Source organism: Colletotrichum lupini, chromosome 5 (assembly GCF_023278565.1).
Source record: "Colletotrichum lupini chromosome 5, complete sequence".
Lineage (NCBI taxonomy): Eukaryota > Fungi > Ascomycota > Sordariomycetes > Glomerellales > Glomerellaceae > Colletotrichum > Colletotrichum lupini.
The window spans coordinates 4,855,277-4,869,608 of record NC_064678.1 but is presented as its reverse complement, the minus strand read 5'-3'; the positions used below and the strand labels follow the sequence as shown (position 1 = coordinate 4,869,608).

The 14,332-nt window shown below is 51.7% G+C and overlaps 9 protein-coding genes and 1 non-coding gene across 10 annotated transcripts; 5 read left to right on the top strand and 5 right to left on the bottom strand.

The window, feature by feature from the left end:
- Nucleotides 1-139: 139 nt before the first annotated feature.
- On the top strand, nucleotides 140-1,278 carry CLUP02_10871 (uncharacterized protein; the record flags this gene model as incomplete). Its single annotated transcript, XM_049289843.1, has 6 exons — nucleotides 140-342; nucleotides 402-618; nucleotides 682-777; nucleotides 819-856; nucleotides 918-1,094; nucleotides 1,188-1,278. The coding sequence occupies 6 exons, from the start codon at nucleotides 140-142 to the stop codon at nucleotides 1,276-1,278; spliced, it is 822 nt and encodes a 273-aa protein (XP_049146988.1).
- On the top strand, nucleotides 933-1,023 carry CLUP02_tRNA183. Its single transcript has one exon. It is a non-coding gene; the product is annotated as a tRNA-Tyr (tRNA).
- Nucleotides 1,279-1,480: 202 nt separating the features above from the next.
- On the bottom strand, nucleotides 1,481-2,674 carry CLUP02_10870 (dienelactone hydrolase; the record flags this gene model as incomplete). The annotated part of the gene is made up of 2 exons (XM_049289842.1): nucleotides 1,481-2,151; nucleotides 2,398-2,674. 2 exons carry the CDS (start codon nucleotides 2,672-2,674, stop codon nucleotides 1,481-1,483), a joined length of 948 nt encoding a protein of 315 aa, XP_049146987.1.
- Nucleotides 2,675-2,704: 30 nt separating this feature from the next.
- Nucleotides 2,705-3,251, bottom strand: CLUP02_10869 (uncharacterized protein; the record flags this gene model as incomplete). Its single annotated transcript, XM_049289841.1, has 3 exons — nucleotides 2,705-2,956; nucleotides 3,043-3,110; nucleotides 3,167-3,251. 3 exons carry the CDS (start codon nucleotides 3,249-3,251, stop codon nucleotides 2,705-2,707), a joined length of 405 nt encoding a protein of 134 aa, XP_049146986.1.
- A 142-nt stretch (nucleotides 3,252-3,393) lies between these two features.
- Nucleotides 3,394-4,912, top strand: CLUP02_10868 (GAF domain-containing protein; the record flags this gene model as incomplete). Its single annotated transcript, XM_049289840.1, has 6 exons — nucleotides 3,394-3,412; nucleotides 3,500-3,593; nucleotides 3,646-3,739; nucleotides 3,994-4,098; nucleotides 4,209-4,763; nucleotides 4,835-4,912. The coding sequence occupies 6 exons, from the start codon at nucleotides 3,394-3,396 to the stop codon at nucleotides 4,910-4,912; spliced, it is 945 nt and encodes a 314-aa protein (XP_049146985.1).
- A 463-nt stretch (nucleotides 4,913-5,375) lies between these two features.
- CLUP02_10867 (spermidine synthase) lies at nucleotides 5,376-7,579 on the bottom strand (the record flags this gene model as incomplete). The annotated part of the gene is made up of 4 exons (XM_049289839.1): nucleotides 5,376-5,653; nucleotides 6,060-6,593; nucleotides 6,670-6,705; nucleotides 7,549-7,579. The coding sequence occupies 4 exons, from the start codon at nucleotides 7,577-7,579 to the stop codon at nucleotides 5,376-5,378; spliced, it is 879 nt and encodes a 292-aa protein (XP_049146984.1).
- A 1,187-nt stretch (nucleotides 7,580-8,766) lies between these two features.
- On the top strand, nucleotides 8,767-9,063 carry CLUP02_10866 (uncharacterized protein; the record flags this gene model as incomplete). The annotated part of the gene is made up of 1 exon (XM_049289838.1): nucleotides 8,767-9,063. A coding segment is annotated over one exon (297 nt), but the record flags the coding sequence as incomplete, so codon positions are not given.
- A 1,009-nt stretch (nucleotides 9,064-10,072) lies between these two features.
- Nucleotides 10,073-13,202, bottom strand: CLUP02_10865 (uncharacterized protein; the record flags this gene model as incomplete). The annotated part of the gene is made up of 15 exons (XM_049289837.1): nucleotides 10,073-10,219; nucleotides 10,436-10,510; nucleotides 10,568-10,770; nucleotides 10,839-10,865; nucleotides 10,927-11,154; nucleotides 11,236-11,389; nucleotides 11,451-11,487; nucleotides 11,547-11,692; nucleotides 11,751-11,849; nucleotides 11,947-11,997; nucleotides 12,079-12,201; nucleotides 12,314-12,380; nucleotides 12,443-12,519; nucleotides 12,575-12,632; nucleotides 12,694-13,202. The coding sequence occupies 15 exons, from the start codon at nucleotides 13,200-13,202 to the stop codon at nucleotides 10,073-10,075; spliced, it is 2,001 nt and encodes a 666-aa protein (XP_049146982.1).
- CLUP02_10864 (uncharacterized protein) lies at nucleotides 12,737-13,246 on the top strand (the record flags this gene model as incomplete). Its single annotated transcript, XM_049289836.1, has 1 exon — nucleotides 12,737-13,246. The coding sequence occupies one exon, from the start codon at nucleotides 12,737-12,739 to the stop codon at nucleotides 13,244-13,246; it is 510 nt and encodes a 169-aa protein (XP_049146981.1).
- Nucleotides 13,238-14,306, bottom strand: CLUP02_10863 (uncharacterized protein; the record flags this gene model as incomplete). The annotated part of the gene is made up of 5 exons (XM_049289835.1): nucleotides 13,238-13,536; nucleotides 13,595-13,664; nucleotides 13,691-13,888; nucleotides 13,942-14,197; nucleotides 14,263-14,306. 5 exons carry the CDS (start codon nucleotides 14,304-14,306, stop codon nucleotides 13,238-13,240), a joined length of 867 nt encoding a protein of 288 aa, XP_049146980.1.
- Nucleotides 14,307-14,332: the final 26 nt, after the last annotated feature.

Here is a 14,332-nt window from a genome sequence, read left to right as displayed (position 1 = left end):
CGTGTGAGAAAAGTTGCGGTTAGTAGGGAAACTTCAGGGTTGAAGGTTGCGAGTTTGAGGTTCGTGAAGGGGGGGTTCGGACCGGGTCGCGCGGGACGCCAAAGGGCATGGCCAAAATATCGATTTTAATTAAAGAAAAATGGGCAATTGGTTTCGTCACTCATTACACCTACAAGCTTATCGCTTATCGGCGTGCTTGACCCCTTGCCTCGGCCCCATCCGCAACTCCACCCACCGCGTCGGGTCCGGGGAGCGGCCGCTCTCGCCGAATCAGGCTTTGCCGTTTCCCCTTGGCGTGACTATTCAGTTCTGGCTATTGGACAATCGAGCTGGATTGTTGGGGTGATCATTCATCTCTTAGAGTATGGTCTTCGAACGTTTCCACGTGCTGCAACCGAAAGCTTCTTTCCGATGTTGTGCATACTTGTCTACCTCGAACCAGACTGCTCGCAGCCTTACTCAAGGACATGCTTTATTCGAGAGAAACTAACAGTATTGGCTCACCATCAGACAGCTTTTAGTAAAACTTCGGCGTATGCGTTTCCAGTTTTTGCCTGCGCTGATTGCTCGACTTTTGGTGTATATAGAGCTGTTTCGACAAGCCAGGCCAACCGAAGAGTCCCTAGTGCTGCGAGTCTGCTATTTTAGTGAGTTGTCGAGCTTGTAAATAGACATTGACAGAAACCGCCGCAATTGTCACTCTGTATTGTCGCAAATGAAGAGTTACAAGAGTCTCTTTATGGCAATCATGCTGCTTTTGCGCAGACAAGCCCGTACGTGCCGAATTAGGTCGCTGACCGAAAGTGGTCTATCTGCAGAGAGCCGAAATCACAACCCTAGAATTGCGGATCATTCTGTGGGTCAACGCAAACACTTCTTGAGGCATTTTTTCGCGCCCGACTTCCACACCGAGCAAGGCTCAGCCTTGGTCACTCCCCTTGGTGTAGTTGGTTCATCACGTTCGACTGTAATTGTTCATCTCTTGTCATCGAAAGGTCTCTAGTTCGATTCTGGAAGGGGAGAACCAAATCTTTTGCCTTTTTGGCTGTTGACGATATCTTGATTTTGCTTGAGAGCGATCGATGTTGGGTTGCGTGGGCGTGTTTTTGAGTTGTGCTTTGTGGCCGTTGGATATTGTGGAATTAGTGGTTTTTTGTTCAAAGATCTTTTGTCGACTTTTCAACTAGCTGGGCGTCACTTGAGCTTCCCATGCCTCCCGCGTACTTGGGACTCACATATGAATGGTATCAAGAGGAGGTTGTGAACCTCGCGACATGAGCAAGCTTGAATTCGATCTCAGTCCTATCATGACCGGAACCTACTCTAATCGCTTTCGCTTTCAGCCCGCGCGTACATAACGGACAGAAGACTTGCAGCTGCATTAGAACTGTGACGGAAAGGCGACCCGCGGCAAACCAATCTCGATCAACCATTCCTGATCCCATTTCAACCCATCCCGTCCCGTCCCTCACCCATTCACTCAAGCACCAAGCCCAAACCACCGCCGAAACCACCCGACAGCCTGATCCTCCGCCCTCATCCCGAACTCCGCCTGCCGCTGATCACTCGGGTTCCCCCTCACAGCAAACCCATGCGTGGCACCGACGTACTCCACAATCTCAAAGTCCTCCCCCTTCTTCCCCAGCACGCTCTTGGCCTCCGCCATCCGCGCCCGCGGCATCATCATGTCGTCGTCCCCGTTCGCCACGCTCAGCGGCAGCACCACCTTCTCCAGGTCGCCCGGCAACGCGAGGAAGCTCGGGTGCGCCGTGAACCCGCAGTCGATGAGCCTCTCACCGCCAAACGGTCCCGCGGCGAGCTGGGAGAGCAGGACGGTGAACTTTCCGCCCCAGCAGAAGCCCGCGACGCCGATTTTGGTATCTTTCCTGGCGGATGCCTCACCGGCGGAGGAGGACGTTGAGGTGGACGGACGGGGAGGGAGGGGAGACGGCGGCGAGAGGCGGACGGCGCGGAGGTAGTTCTCTACGCGCGGGACGACGACGCTGGAGCGGGTGGCGACGACGAGGGGGATGAGGTAGCGCAGCATCGTCGCGACCATGACGGGCGCGATGACGAAGTATTTTCTCCACCACGACTTTTCGGCCTCCATTTTGTCGGTCATGGCGAGTGCGGTCGCTGGGATGGCGTAGCCTTTTGGGTTACACGTGGTGTCAGTGGGTTCGTGACATAGATGCGCGCATGAGAGTTCACGACATTGCGGCCTGAGCATCACGATGTCCCACCCGTTTCCTTCTCTGCCTGCTCGCCCGGGACATCACACCGATCACCAAGACAGTCAGGCCAAGGACGAGTAATTACAACGTAGAAGCCAAAGGCAGTCCCACAAAGCAAAACTACCCAACGAAAGAAAGAATGACCCTTCTCACAAAAACTCACCATTCATCAACTCAGGAAGCAGCACAACCGCCGGGATCCTATTCGCATACGCATCCGCCAGCGCGCGCGTATTCTGCAGCTCCCAGCCCATTGCGTCCGGCAAAATCACGACGACGCCCGCGGGCTCGCCGCGGCCCGGCTCCGGGCGCGCGACGTACGTCGGCAGGCCGTAGACGGTCTCCACGGTGCCCTTGAGCTCGGTGTCGCCGCGGAGTGTGCCCTTGAAGCAGTCGGCGCAGAAGCGGGGGGCCTGGTGTTGTCGCGGTTCCGACGACATTGTGTCCATGTAGTAAGTTGGATGTGCTGCTCAATTGGCGGAGAGTGGAGAGGTCAAGTTTTTGGTTATTCGGGGGAAAGCTGCCTGCCTTATGGACGGGGTGAGATAGGCGTTGGGTAGATTTGAGCTCTCCCTTGATGCGACACCTTCTGGTGTAGGCCGGAGGGTCAATTGCCAGTCGACTAAATGTACGAAAAACGAAGGTGCCCGCAATGTTTGACGCAGTGAAAGGAAGAGTAGAGACCAAGGCGGGAAGGACGTTATCTCTATATTCCATAGAGACTACCTCAGGTCCTAAAACACCTCAAGCTCCTGCAGAGCTAACCTCAGCTCAACTAAACTGACGTTGCAAAAGGGAGCTGTCACACCAGCGCGCACGCGGGGTCAGCGGAGAATGAAATCATGGACGGAGTTTCATCCGAATCCGACCTCCGACCTAGATTCCTACCTCAGCAAGCTTGGATACTACAGTCTACTAGGCTTGTAGGGGACGTTCGTACTCTGAGAACAAATCACAATGATCAACCGGGAATGGCTGCTCCTCGGCTCGCTTCAACATCACGTTTCCCTCGCGCATGCATGTCGATCGATCTATACCTAGATATCCCGCCGCCCGCCCGCCCGCCCGCGTAGCCGGTCTGCGCCAACCACGTAGCTTCCTCACCATACACGAGCATATTAGCGTGGTGCTGTGCTACCCTTCCATTCCCGTAGCCGTCATGGGAGTCGGCACGCTCGGTTTCTGAGCGGGATAGATACCCAGCGATCGGAGAGCGACAAAACGGGATCGGACCTGAAAAAGACCATTTCTCGGAACTCTTCAAGTGCGAAAGGCAGACCTTCTCCACTCGGAGCCGGCCGGTGGCACCTCGATTCCTCCGTCTTCTCCATCAAAGACCTTTAGGGCCGGGGCGGGAATGTAACACTTTTTTTTTTTCTTGGGTTGCTGACAAAAAAACTCGGGTCCGAAGGGAGAGGAAATTGGACTCACCGAGGTGTGGAGGTGTAGCTCACCGAGAAGGAAATGACGTGATTGGACCAGAGGATTTCAACACACAATTTCCCGTCTCAACTCAACAACCCATCTATGCTTGGTCATATTGACTCACCAACCTAGCCTCGACTTCCCTACCTACTTTACCCAGGGAAGATAGCTTTGAGCTTGGCTTATCCCCGCACTCTCATTTGTACTCAATACCGTAGATCTTCCGGCAATAATGGTGAGCACATCTTATATCCCTTGAGCGCACTACCAAAATCTACTCAGCCCTACCTCACCTTACTCTGTCGGTGTATACTGACGAGTGTGAAACCGACAGGTCCACGCCGACGCCTCAAACTTCGCCAATGGCGTGACGAAGGAGGAGGCCTATGAGCAGGTCCTCATCCAAGCCGAAGGCCTCCTCGACGGCCAAAGAAACTGGGTAAGCCTATTTATTTCCACTCCCGTATTCACATAGTCCGCACCTCTCATACATATTCTCTCAACCTCTCCATCTGATCCCTCATCTCTTCAAACTCATACACATTGCAGTACCATCATACTCGACTAGAATCTCAGGCTAACTTTCTCATAGGTTGCGTAAGTCTAAACATTCGACCCCTAGCAAGGCCGTTCTCCCATCCTCGTCCTCATTTCCGGGACGTGATACAAAGCGTGAGGAAAAACCAAAAGAGACTAACCTCACATTCCTACATCGACAGCAACCTCGCAAACACGGCCTCCCTCCTCTGGCACGCATACCACTCCCTCCCCGCCCCCTCAAACGCAGTAAACTGGGCAGGTTTCTACGTCCTCGACCCTTCCACCTCGACCTCGCCCTCCTCCGCCAAACGATCCCTCATCCTGGGCCCCTTCATGGGCAAAGTCGCCTGCCAACAGATCCCCTTTGGCCGCGGCGTCTGCGGCGCCGCCGCCGCCACGCGCCAGACCCAGCTCGTGGCCGACGTCGACGCCTTTCCGGGGCACATTGCGTGTGATGGGGATAGCAGGAGCGAGGTCGTCGTGCCGATCGTCGTCGAGGACAAGTTGGTGGCGATTATTGACGTGGACTGTGCGGAGAGAGATGGGTTCGATGAGGTTGATCGGGTTTGGTTGGAGAGGCTTGCTGGGTTGCTTGCGGGGGGTTGTGATTGGTAGGAGAGGAGATGAAGATACAGGGTGAAGAGGGAGGTGAAGATGAGGATAAGGATGAGGATGAAGAAGAAGATGAGGATGAAGACGGGGAGATTGGATGAAGTGATTAGAATGAAGAGGGTGGTAAGAGGGTGAAAGAAGGGAAATGATGAGTTGGGGCGGGAGTCTCATGGGATCAAAAGAGAGGAACGGAAATCGTCTGCGGATGAGAGAGAGAGAGAGAGAGAGAGAGAGAGAGAGAGAGGAAGAGAAGATGCGGATTACTCATGGCATTGGACGAGAAAAGGAGCAAAAAGATTTACACGGAGTTGGCGACAACAGGCACCCGACGGAAGGGACACGGAGTTATCTCAACATAGAATCACTTGTGATGTTGGTTACAGGGCAGAACATATTGGACTCAACAAAATATATTGAGCAACGCTAGAGTCAACCTCTGCGTCTTACGACTAAAAACTTTTTTTTGGGTTCCCATCTATTGACATTCCCGCCAAACATTCTCCCCATGAGTTCATGAATCCATGTCTTTTCGTGGTTTGCGTTATATTCACACGCACGCAGCATTTACTCGAGAGCCTTCTTGGCAAAGTTGGGCAGGACGAACGCGGCCTTGTGGATGTCGGCGTTGTAGTACTTGCACAGCTTCTCCTCCTCCTCGGCGGACCACTTGCGGAGGGGCTCCTTGACGTTGCGGCCGGCGTCCTTGGTGCAGACCATGAAGCCGATCTGGCCGCTGGGGTAGGTGGGGATGGTGGTGTAGGCGTACTCGGCGACGGGGAAGATCTCCTTGCAGTCCTTCTTGAGCTTGGAGATGAGGGGCATGTGGAGCCACTGGTTCTCGGCTGTTTGGTGTATGCTGTTAGCTGGTCCTGGTCTCTAGATTTAACAGTAGAGTCGTCAAGAATTAAGAATCAGGAGCGCCTTCCGACAGAGAGTCAGGCTGAATGAGCGCCGACAGAAAAGGGGGAGGAAGGAGGATAACAGTCTCGAGTAGGCGCAACACTTTGAAAGAGTAGACAAAGGAGAGTTCAAAGCGTATCCAGGTTCACACAACCCAGTCTCACCGGCATGCCACTGGGCATTATACCGGTATCTCGTAGGGAGAATCGAGGACAGGCCCAAAGAAAGATGAAGAAGCAGGCAACGCTACTCGGTAGTAGTGGTGTCTGCGGCGTTGTCTTGTCTTTTCTTCAGAGACCCGAGACTTCCTTGATTCCGCTCGATATTCCTGAACAAATGGGAACGTACAACCTTGGGTAGTGATGACACCGCCCTCCCTCAGGGCGTCGTGGAGGAGCTGGAAGTAGGGCTTCTGGAAGAGGGACTCGGCGGGGCCCTCGGGGTCGGAGGAGTCGGTGATGATAACGTCAAAGGTGTTCTTGTACTCCTCAAGGAACTTGAAGCCGTCGCCGACGTGGGTCTTGGACTTGGGGTGGTCGAAGCCGACGGCCATGTTGGGGAGGTACTGCTTGGACAGGCGGATGACGGCCTCGTCAATGTCGCAGAGGATGGCCTCCTCGACGCACTCGTGCTTGACGACTTCGCGGAGGACACCGCCGTCGCCGCCGCCGATGACGAGGACCTTCTTGGGGTTGGGGTGGGAGTTCATGGCCAGGTGGGTAATCATCTCCTGGTAGGAGAACTCGTCACGCTCGGTGGCCTGGATGACGTTGTCCAGGACCAGGACCATGCCGTAGTCGGTGGACTCGAAGATGAGGACATCCTGGTACTGGGACTTCTCGTGGTGAATGACCTTCTTGACCTTGAGGGTCATGGCCTGGCCTGTGGCAGGTTGTCAGCATGCCCGGGGTCCTCTCATCCTCACGATGCTTGAGTTGAGGGGGTGTGGGTGACTTACCGGGCCACATGTTGGAGATCTCACGGAACCAGCCATCTGTACATCATTTCATCAGGTTAGCGCGCGGTCTCGACTCGTTCATCTCATTTGTTTCCAAAAAAGAGCATCATCTTGTCGCATCCACTTTTGTCAGTCAGTCTGTCTGTGTGTTCTGTGTCATTGCCGATCCCGAAAAGTGCCGTGCCCGGAGCAGCCATAAGCCGGCATATTTGCAATGTACAAATGTCACCTCAGCAAGAGAGGTATGCCGTATTCAATAAACGATCTGCAAAACCAAGAGACGAGGTTTCTCGGTTTCTCCTGACGAATTGCTTAACCGAAAGTGGCATGAAGAATAGCGCATGCGCGCTCAGACGGTGGAGGAGCCAGGGCTGAAGGTGTTTTTAGGGGACCCGGAAGAGGACGGATAAGCCACCCGTCAATAGTTGCGGGAGGTTTCGTTGACGATTGACCAGATGCAGGCAGTCCGCACGGCACAAAGTCCGTCTGCCAATTGAGCCAATGAAGGGGCCCGCTTCCCGGTTGCGATATTCTCCGTCTTCCGTTGCGTGGGCTCTTAGCGAAGAAACCCCCCCAAGGTTCCCAAGGGCCCCAGGGTGACGACAGGCGGGGCGCTCAAGACATTTTTCGTATGGCGGGGTATTCTGAGACGGGTGCGTACAGAGGTCGGAAGAGCCAGTAATGAGCATCGACCAGCAGGACAGAGTAATAAGTAGCATACACCCAATGCCAACGATAGCAGACGGGTGCCGGGCAGCCGCAGACAGAAAGGCAGACAGACAAACAGACAAACACACAACAACGGACAGAGATCTGCTTGAGTAAGGGAGGGGAGGGATGGATGGATGGATGGAAAGACGGGGATTGGACCGCACGAACCTTGGATGGTAGGATGGGCAATTTCGCTCATTTTGACGGTAGACGGGGGTTTGGCAGGGCTACTGTGTAGATTGTGTAGATATCGACAGGTCGGCAGAGGCACAAGCAATCGAGATAGATGATGCTGGTGCAGGCGTAGTAGTTGAGAAGGGAGGGGTGTTATATGACGAAGAAAAGCCAGGATGGAAAAGCTGAGATTGTCTGATATCAAAATGTGCGTTGACGTCGTGGGAGAGAAGAGGTGTTGTGTGGTTGGCCTGCCGATGTGCGGTGTGTGCTGGGCCTGCAGAGAGAGAATCTGTACCAGTACCCATGGAAGGTGCGCGCGCGCTCCCCCGCCGTCAACAAGCGTTGGTGCGGGCAAGGCGAGCGAAAAAAAAAAAAAAAAAAAAGGCGCTGCAAGAAAATTTTTGTGGCTCCGGGGGTGGCCTCGTTTTGAAAATTCGGGGCTCCAATTTTCCAGTGCACCACGGACAACTCACGGTGAGGCCTATTGGCTCGTTGGCCAAAGCCCACCAGATGGCACTTTGAATGGAGCATCGAGATTTCCTCAATCTCTCTCACCATCACCAGACGCACTTCGATCCTGTTCATGTCAGTGCGTCAGTCAGGTTCCTGACTCTGCCCACATCAGTGTCTTAATACCAGCACAATACATTCGTGACCTTGCCTTTAATTGCCCTGCCAGGCCGAGCACGTCCGTCGTATTCGACATTGTCAACAGTAATAATACCAACCAGAGTCATGGACCGATCCATTATCCGGGTGCACACAAATGCCATGTTCCCATGGCTCTGGGTTGAACGATTAGCAATCCGACCTGGACGATTGACAGCCCAGAGATTCCCAGACCGTCTATCCCTTCCTTCGCGGGCTGTCTCACGAATGCAGCCTGTCAACCCCATATGCCGGCCCAACTCTTCCTGCCCAGTCGGTCCGTTGCACACCAACAACGACGCTTATCGCGAAGGGAGCACTTGTTGGCCGGTGCTACCGACGACACGAAGCCAAACCAGGATTTCATGCTTGTGAATTTGGAACCGGGAGTCTGAGTCCTCTGGGCTTTCGGACTGAGCCTTGTCCAGAGCTTCACTCCGACCTTCGTCATCGGCTTTGCGGGCCACTTCCCAGAGCCAACAAGCCCTGAGGGAATTATCCGCTATCCGCTGCTGTACGCATACTACAGGCACGGAGAAGGAATATGCGGCGTACGACGTGCGACGTGCGACGTGCGACGTGCCTTTGCAGAAAACGTGGCGAGCCAGGATCAACAGCCCAAACCTCTTTGGTTTTGTCCCTCTTTTCCTTTTGTCTTCTTGTTTCTTCCTCTGCGTCTCTCGCTTGCTGCTTGCTGCTTTTCTTGATACTGAACGGCATGTCAAATCCGAACAGTCCCCCACAGACCTCGCCTCCCTGCTCCACCTGCTCACCGGCAATCAACAGCGTCCATGTCTCGCCCGGTTGTCGCCGGATCAAGACAGTAAAGATCATCTCTCCACCACCCGTCAGATGTAACAGCTTATTTGGTTTTGACATCCCGCCTACTGATAGACGAGACGAGATGAAACGGAACTATCCTTTTGCAACTGGGTATCCGTAGTCAAGTAGATAGTGTAAGTAATCCTAAGTACCTTATTATTAAAGAAAGTTAATTCTTTCTAAGTTATAAGTATAAGAATATAGTTTTAATAAAATAGTATAGTACTTACTTAGTACTTAAATTAAGATACTTTTTTAAGCTTATTATAAAAAAAATTATATTATTAATTACTTATTATCGAGGCTTATAAATAATATTATAGCTTTAATTATAATAGCTTTATTTATAATAAATAAAAAGTCTAATTATAAATCCCTTAAAAACCTCTATTTAAAAACTATAAAAACCTCTAAGTTAAGTTAAAATACTTACTAAGATATTAATAACTAAACTAACCCTATAATAACGGTTTTAATTAAAAAACTAAAAAATAAATTGAAAAATAATATTAAAATCCTTATTAATATTAAATACGATTTATAAAGTATAATAATATAACTATAAAATATTATTAATATATTTTATATTAAAAAAGGTATTATTAATATTAATAAAACGAATAAGGCTATATTAATATAGTACCTCGGCTTTTTTTTATAGCTTAAGGATTATTATTTTAAATAATATTAAAAGTTTATTAAAAAGCTCTTTTAAGTACTCTAATATATTTATTATTATTTTTATAATAATAAAACTTTTAATATTTATATATAAGTATAAGTTATTTATTTTTAAATAGTAATATTAGCTTATTAATAAGCTATTAAAATTACGATTTTAGCGATTTTTTAATAAAAGAAAGGGTAGAATAGAGGAAAAGATAAGTAATTTATAAAAAGGGTTAAGGTTAAATAGTACGGAATTCGAGGGCTGGATAGCGTCTATATGTACTGTAGCAATCCTCTAGTAATGCAAAACGATGGAGTTAAATAGTGAGTGTAGGTAATCCGTACCTAGGGATCCGTACCCTATGAAGTCAAGACATCAGCCTGCCCCACAGACCGTGCTGAGGTAGTAGGCTGCGATGGACCTTACCCAGACAAAGTCAAACAGTAAGTCTTCGGACTTTGGTCGAGGCTGAGGAACTCGCCCACAGATGTTATCCACAGCAGGCTGGGTCAGTTTGGCGAGCTAATTGACAAGTACGCTCACTAAGCGGTTCGATTCTTCAGCGTTAGCGAGACACAACCCGAAGAACCTGCCTGCCGCCTGAGACAAGACCTGCGCGTGCCGGTCAAGAATTGGCTGAGCCCAGCTATGAACCCTTCGCCGATGTAAAGATATAGGCCCGGCATGGGCCCATCCTCACCCAAGTCCATACAAAAGTACGCCTTTCCCGTTTCTCACCAATGCCATGGTTATTTTCATGCTGCCGGCCGCCGTGGTTTGCACCAGCTGCCGCGACCGAGCGACGGCCTCGCACTACGTGCCGAGGTCGAAAGTTATTGGCCTTCGGTTATGCAAGACATAGAAACCCACTGCCCACCGTCTCCAACTGCATCGCGACTGTGCCTCTTTTTGTCCCTTGCTGTACATGTCGTTGAGTATGGGTGTTGGAAAAGAAGCAGGAAACTTTGCAACTGTGATACAGCGTGTTGCAGGCCATATCGTCTCATCTCTCCTGTCGCAGCCGCCATCATCAAAGAACCTTCTTATCGGAAAATAAATGCCAGCTTGAAGGTCTGGCATCTTGAGTGTAAAACAATGTTCAGCCTCCATCACCTCAGCTCCCTCAGCTTCCCCTACCCACCAGGAACGAGGGTGAGAGCGATGGGCACTGTTAACACAATGATCAGCAATCACACACCAAAACATCGTCTACCATCGCAGTCCTGAACCCATCGATGTTGCTTTGATCCTGCATGAACCATAATCGCCTTTGGCAGGGCCAGTCCCGAGACCAGACATGAGGAAAAAAAACTCTTTCATAACATGCAACGTCTCTACCGAGAGCGGTGTCTGTAATATCCAATCGAGTCCCATTATGGCTGATGCAATGCCATGCCAGACGCCTGTGCAGAAACCTTGAACCCAATTGGGAGAAACAAAACGTTTGGTGCAGGATGCTAGTCCATGCGGTGCAGCGCGTGACAGAGCTTCCCATTCCAAAGTTTACTTCAAAGTGTTTGAGGTCAATCTGCGGGCACTTCTGCCTCTCGTGGAGTCTGGTTGTACCTGTTGCTTGCCTCCGGGGGCCTGTCCTGTGCGACTAACCCATCTGGCGGTTTTCTGTCGTCCATCATACCACTCCTTCGGATCGCGGCTTGCCATTAGACGGATCTGAAAATTAGTTCCACCATCCTACACGCCATCTGCTCATTCGACTACTTTGCTTTACCGTCGTCTTTGTTGCCCTTTACACCGTGATATAACCGTCTGAGGGGTGGTCTGGCGGTGACCTGTTTGTTCAGCCATATTCATTCTGAACGCCCGCATCCGGCAGGGACTTCGTCGCCACGTGGTGAAAGGCGCTCTCGTCAACAGGGCTTCTTGAGACGTCGAGACCGCACCATCTCGGGCGATGTCAAGAGTAATATGGGCTGATATCTTTGTTGAAGGACTTGCCCAGTTGTGCTGGCTCTGGTAAAGCCTTGGCCGTTGCTTCTACAAGGCAGAGAGCCTACCTAGCCCTAGGGCCCAAGCAACCCTTGAAAGCTGCAACAAAATTTCCGGCGGCGAAGTACTCGATCTTGGTGTAGCTTCCGTTGGACTGCGGCTCTGGCGCGGACGGCAGTCTTCTTGCAGCGCATCTGAGTCCATTCTTGCTCCTGTCAAGTCTCCGAGAGGCAAAATCTAAGATGTCCCGTCCATTTGGTCCAAGATCTTTGTAAGGTCCATGCTCGCGTTGCGCCAGCTACTTCTCGAACGTATTGGGCAAAGCAGGTGCGGCTCAGGAAACGTGCGTTGATCTGGCTCATCGACGTTCAAGGATCCCCGTCAGAAAAGCCACGAGTTGTGCAATCCATCCACAAACGGCCCCCCTGTCGAACAAAACGAGCTGCTCCTCTCATCCTTGCAAGAGCCACGCCAGGAGGCCCGGGATCATGAAGAAGGATCCCAGCCCACTGGAGCATTCGTTTCTGCGGGACTCTTCCGTCGATGCTGCAGGTCCCCTTTAGCGGCCCGCAGAATCAGCGCTCTAAGTACCTTGTTATCGAAGAAAGTTAATTCTTTCTGAGTCACAAGTACAAGAATACAGTTTTAATAAAACAGTATAGTGCCCACCCAGCACTTGAATTGAGATGCTTTTTCAAGCTTGCCATGAGAGAAAGATGACTGTACTGCTGACTGCCTGCCATCGAGGTCCGCAAGTGGCGCTGTGGTTTCAACCAGAATCAGCGCTCATTTTCCCACTGGAGCCTGTAATGCTGATCTGAATTATTGTTGGGGAAAAAGTCTAGCAGAATGCGACCCTGGGGCAAGACGAGAGACTGCCAGAGTCGTGTTCTACTGGCGGCGTTGCAATTGCATGAATCAGGGGGTGACATGCTTTCCCCGAGAGCGGACGTGTTCGGCCAGGACCCCCGCTATTCGAAACAAAAAGCTGGCATCATGGTTGTGCCATGCGTTGGAAGAAGGCTTGACTGCAGAGAAAACATTGTTACCTATCGAAAGCGGAAGCATTGGCCAAAGCTCTTCGCGGATAGAATGCCGTCGTATGGCAGATGGAGGAAGGTCCAATACTTGATGTGGCTGCGTGGCGAGCCGCTAGATATGGAAGCAACGAAAGAGGCGTCGTCGAGTGGGGACGTGTTTCCGCAAGCAACATGTAGCGATGACCTGCTGAAGGGCGAGGCGCGAGCTGGCTACGGCTGCGGGTGCGACGGCGGGTTCGCGCACGAGAAGGAGGCAGACGAAGAGCTCGGTCCACGAGGCGTTTCCGGAGTAGAGGCTCAATTGGGGTTTTGTGGCAGCGATCTGGTGTCACGCAGGGGCCTGGAGGATCGAAGTGGCCCTGTCTTTCCGTCTGTTGTGTGGAATGCCACGATGACGCTCCATACTGAGAACGGATACTCAGCCAAATTGAAGGCTCAACTGGAGCCTTTGATTGATGCGCTGCCCAGGTGTTATTTGACAGCACAGCCAACAGCAACTGAGCCATTGATTGGTCCATGGTGTGAACGGGATGGCCGCGGATCTGTCGCAGTCCTATGTTGATTGTGGGCGGAGCCCGTTAATCTTTTGAGTTTGAAGCATATCGAACAAGTCTTTGAAGGTGGTGTAGGTATCCGCAGGTGAGGGCAGGATGAGACAGGCGACGCGGATTGGGGTGGTGTTTTGACGGCAGACCAGACGGTTCGAGGTTGAGAGTTGTTGAATCGACGCAGCCATGTGCCATTGTACTCTGAATCTGCAAGAGTCTATTGGCTTTCGGCTTGTTTGCTGTGACCGTTGGCTTCTCTCCTTGTGCATGAAGTTATGAGGCATGGCAGTTTGCAGCTCGCAACCTGCATTTCTGGGACACTCCGGCCCAACATTGTGCATGCGAAAGGGTGTGCGTCAAACCATGACATAGGTCTTCTTCGAAAGCACGTCCAGACTGGCGACTAGAGATTATTCGAGTGGCTGCTAGCACCTAGGGAACTCAGCCAGAAAGCTTACGTTGTGGCTGCTGAGAGGTAGGTATTCGATATATAGATGCATTTGTGGTGCATTGAGGAGCATGACATGAGTGTCGAGAGGGTTGTGAGGGTCGCGTGCGAAGCACTGGGGGATGCGGCGAAGTCGATCCTCGATGAGGGTCAAAGAGAGGGCATTCATGAGATGGTTCGTTCGGCTGGGTCCCGAGGAACTGTCCGGCTCCGAGAAGAAGAAGAAGTAGTTTCAACGAGCCATTGGATTGGTTGAGCGACGGATGAAATGTCTGAGATGATGGCGGACTGAATATCTGACCAAAGAGAAAGAGGTATCAGAGGTGGTGAAGCCTGAAGACGGCATTCGTAGCTTTGCACAGAGGAGACGAGGATTGGCGTGCCTTCATGCCTGTGTACTAAGGCGACCGGAGTCACTGGACAGTGGACGGTGCGACGGGGAACTGGAGGTGGCTTGCTTTCTAATGCAAGTGCAAGGAAGGCGCGGACAGACTTGAGAGTACCCCAGCACAAGTAGCTGCCAAGTCTCGTGAGCTGCAATTCTGCGGCAAGAGCGGGCCGGGATGACAAGACGAATCAGACCGGCGATACAAGCCAGGTACGTCAGGAAATGGACCCACTTGCATCCCGTTCTTCTCTTGCCTTAGGTGGA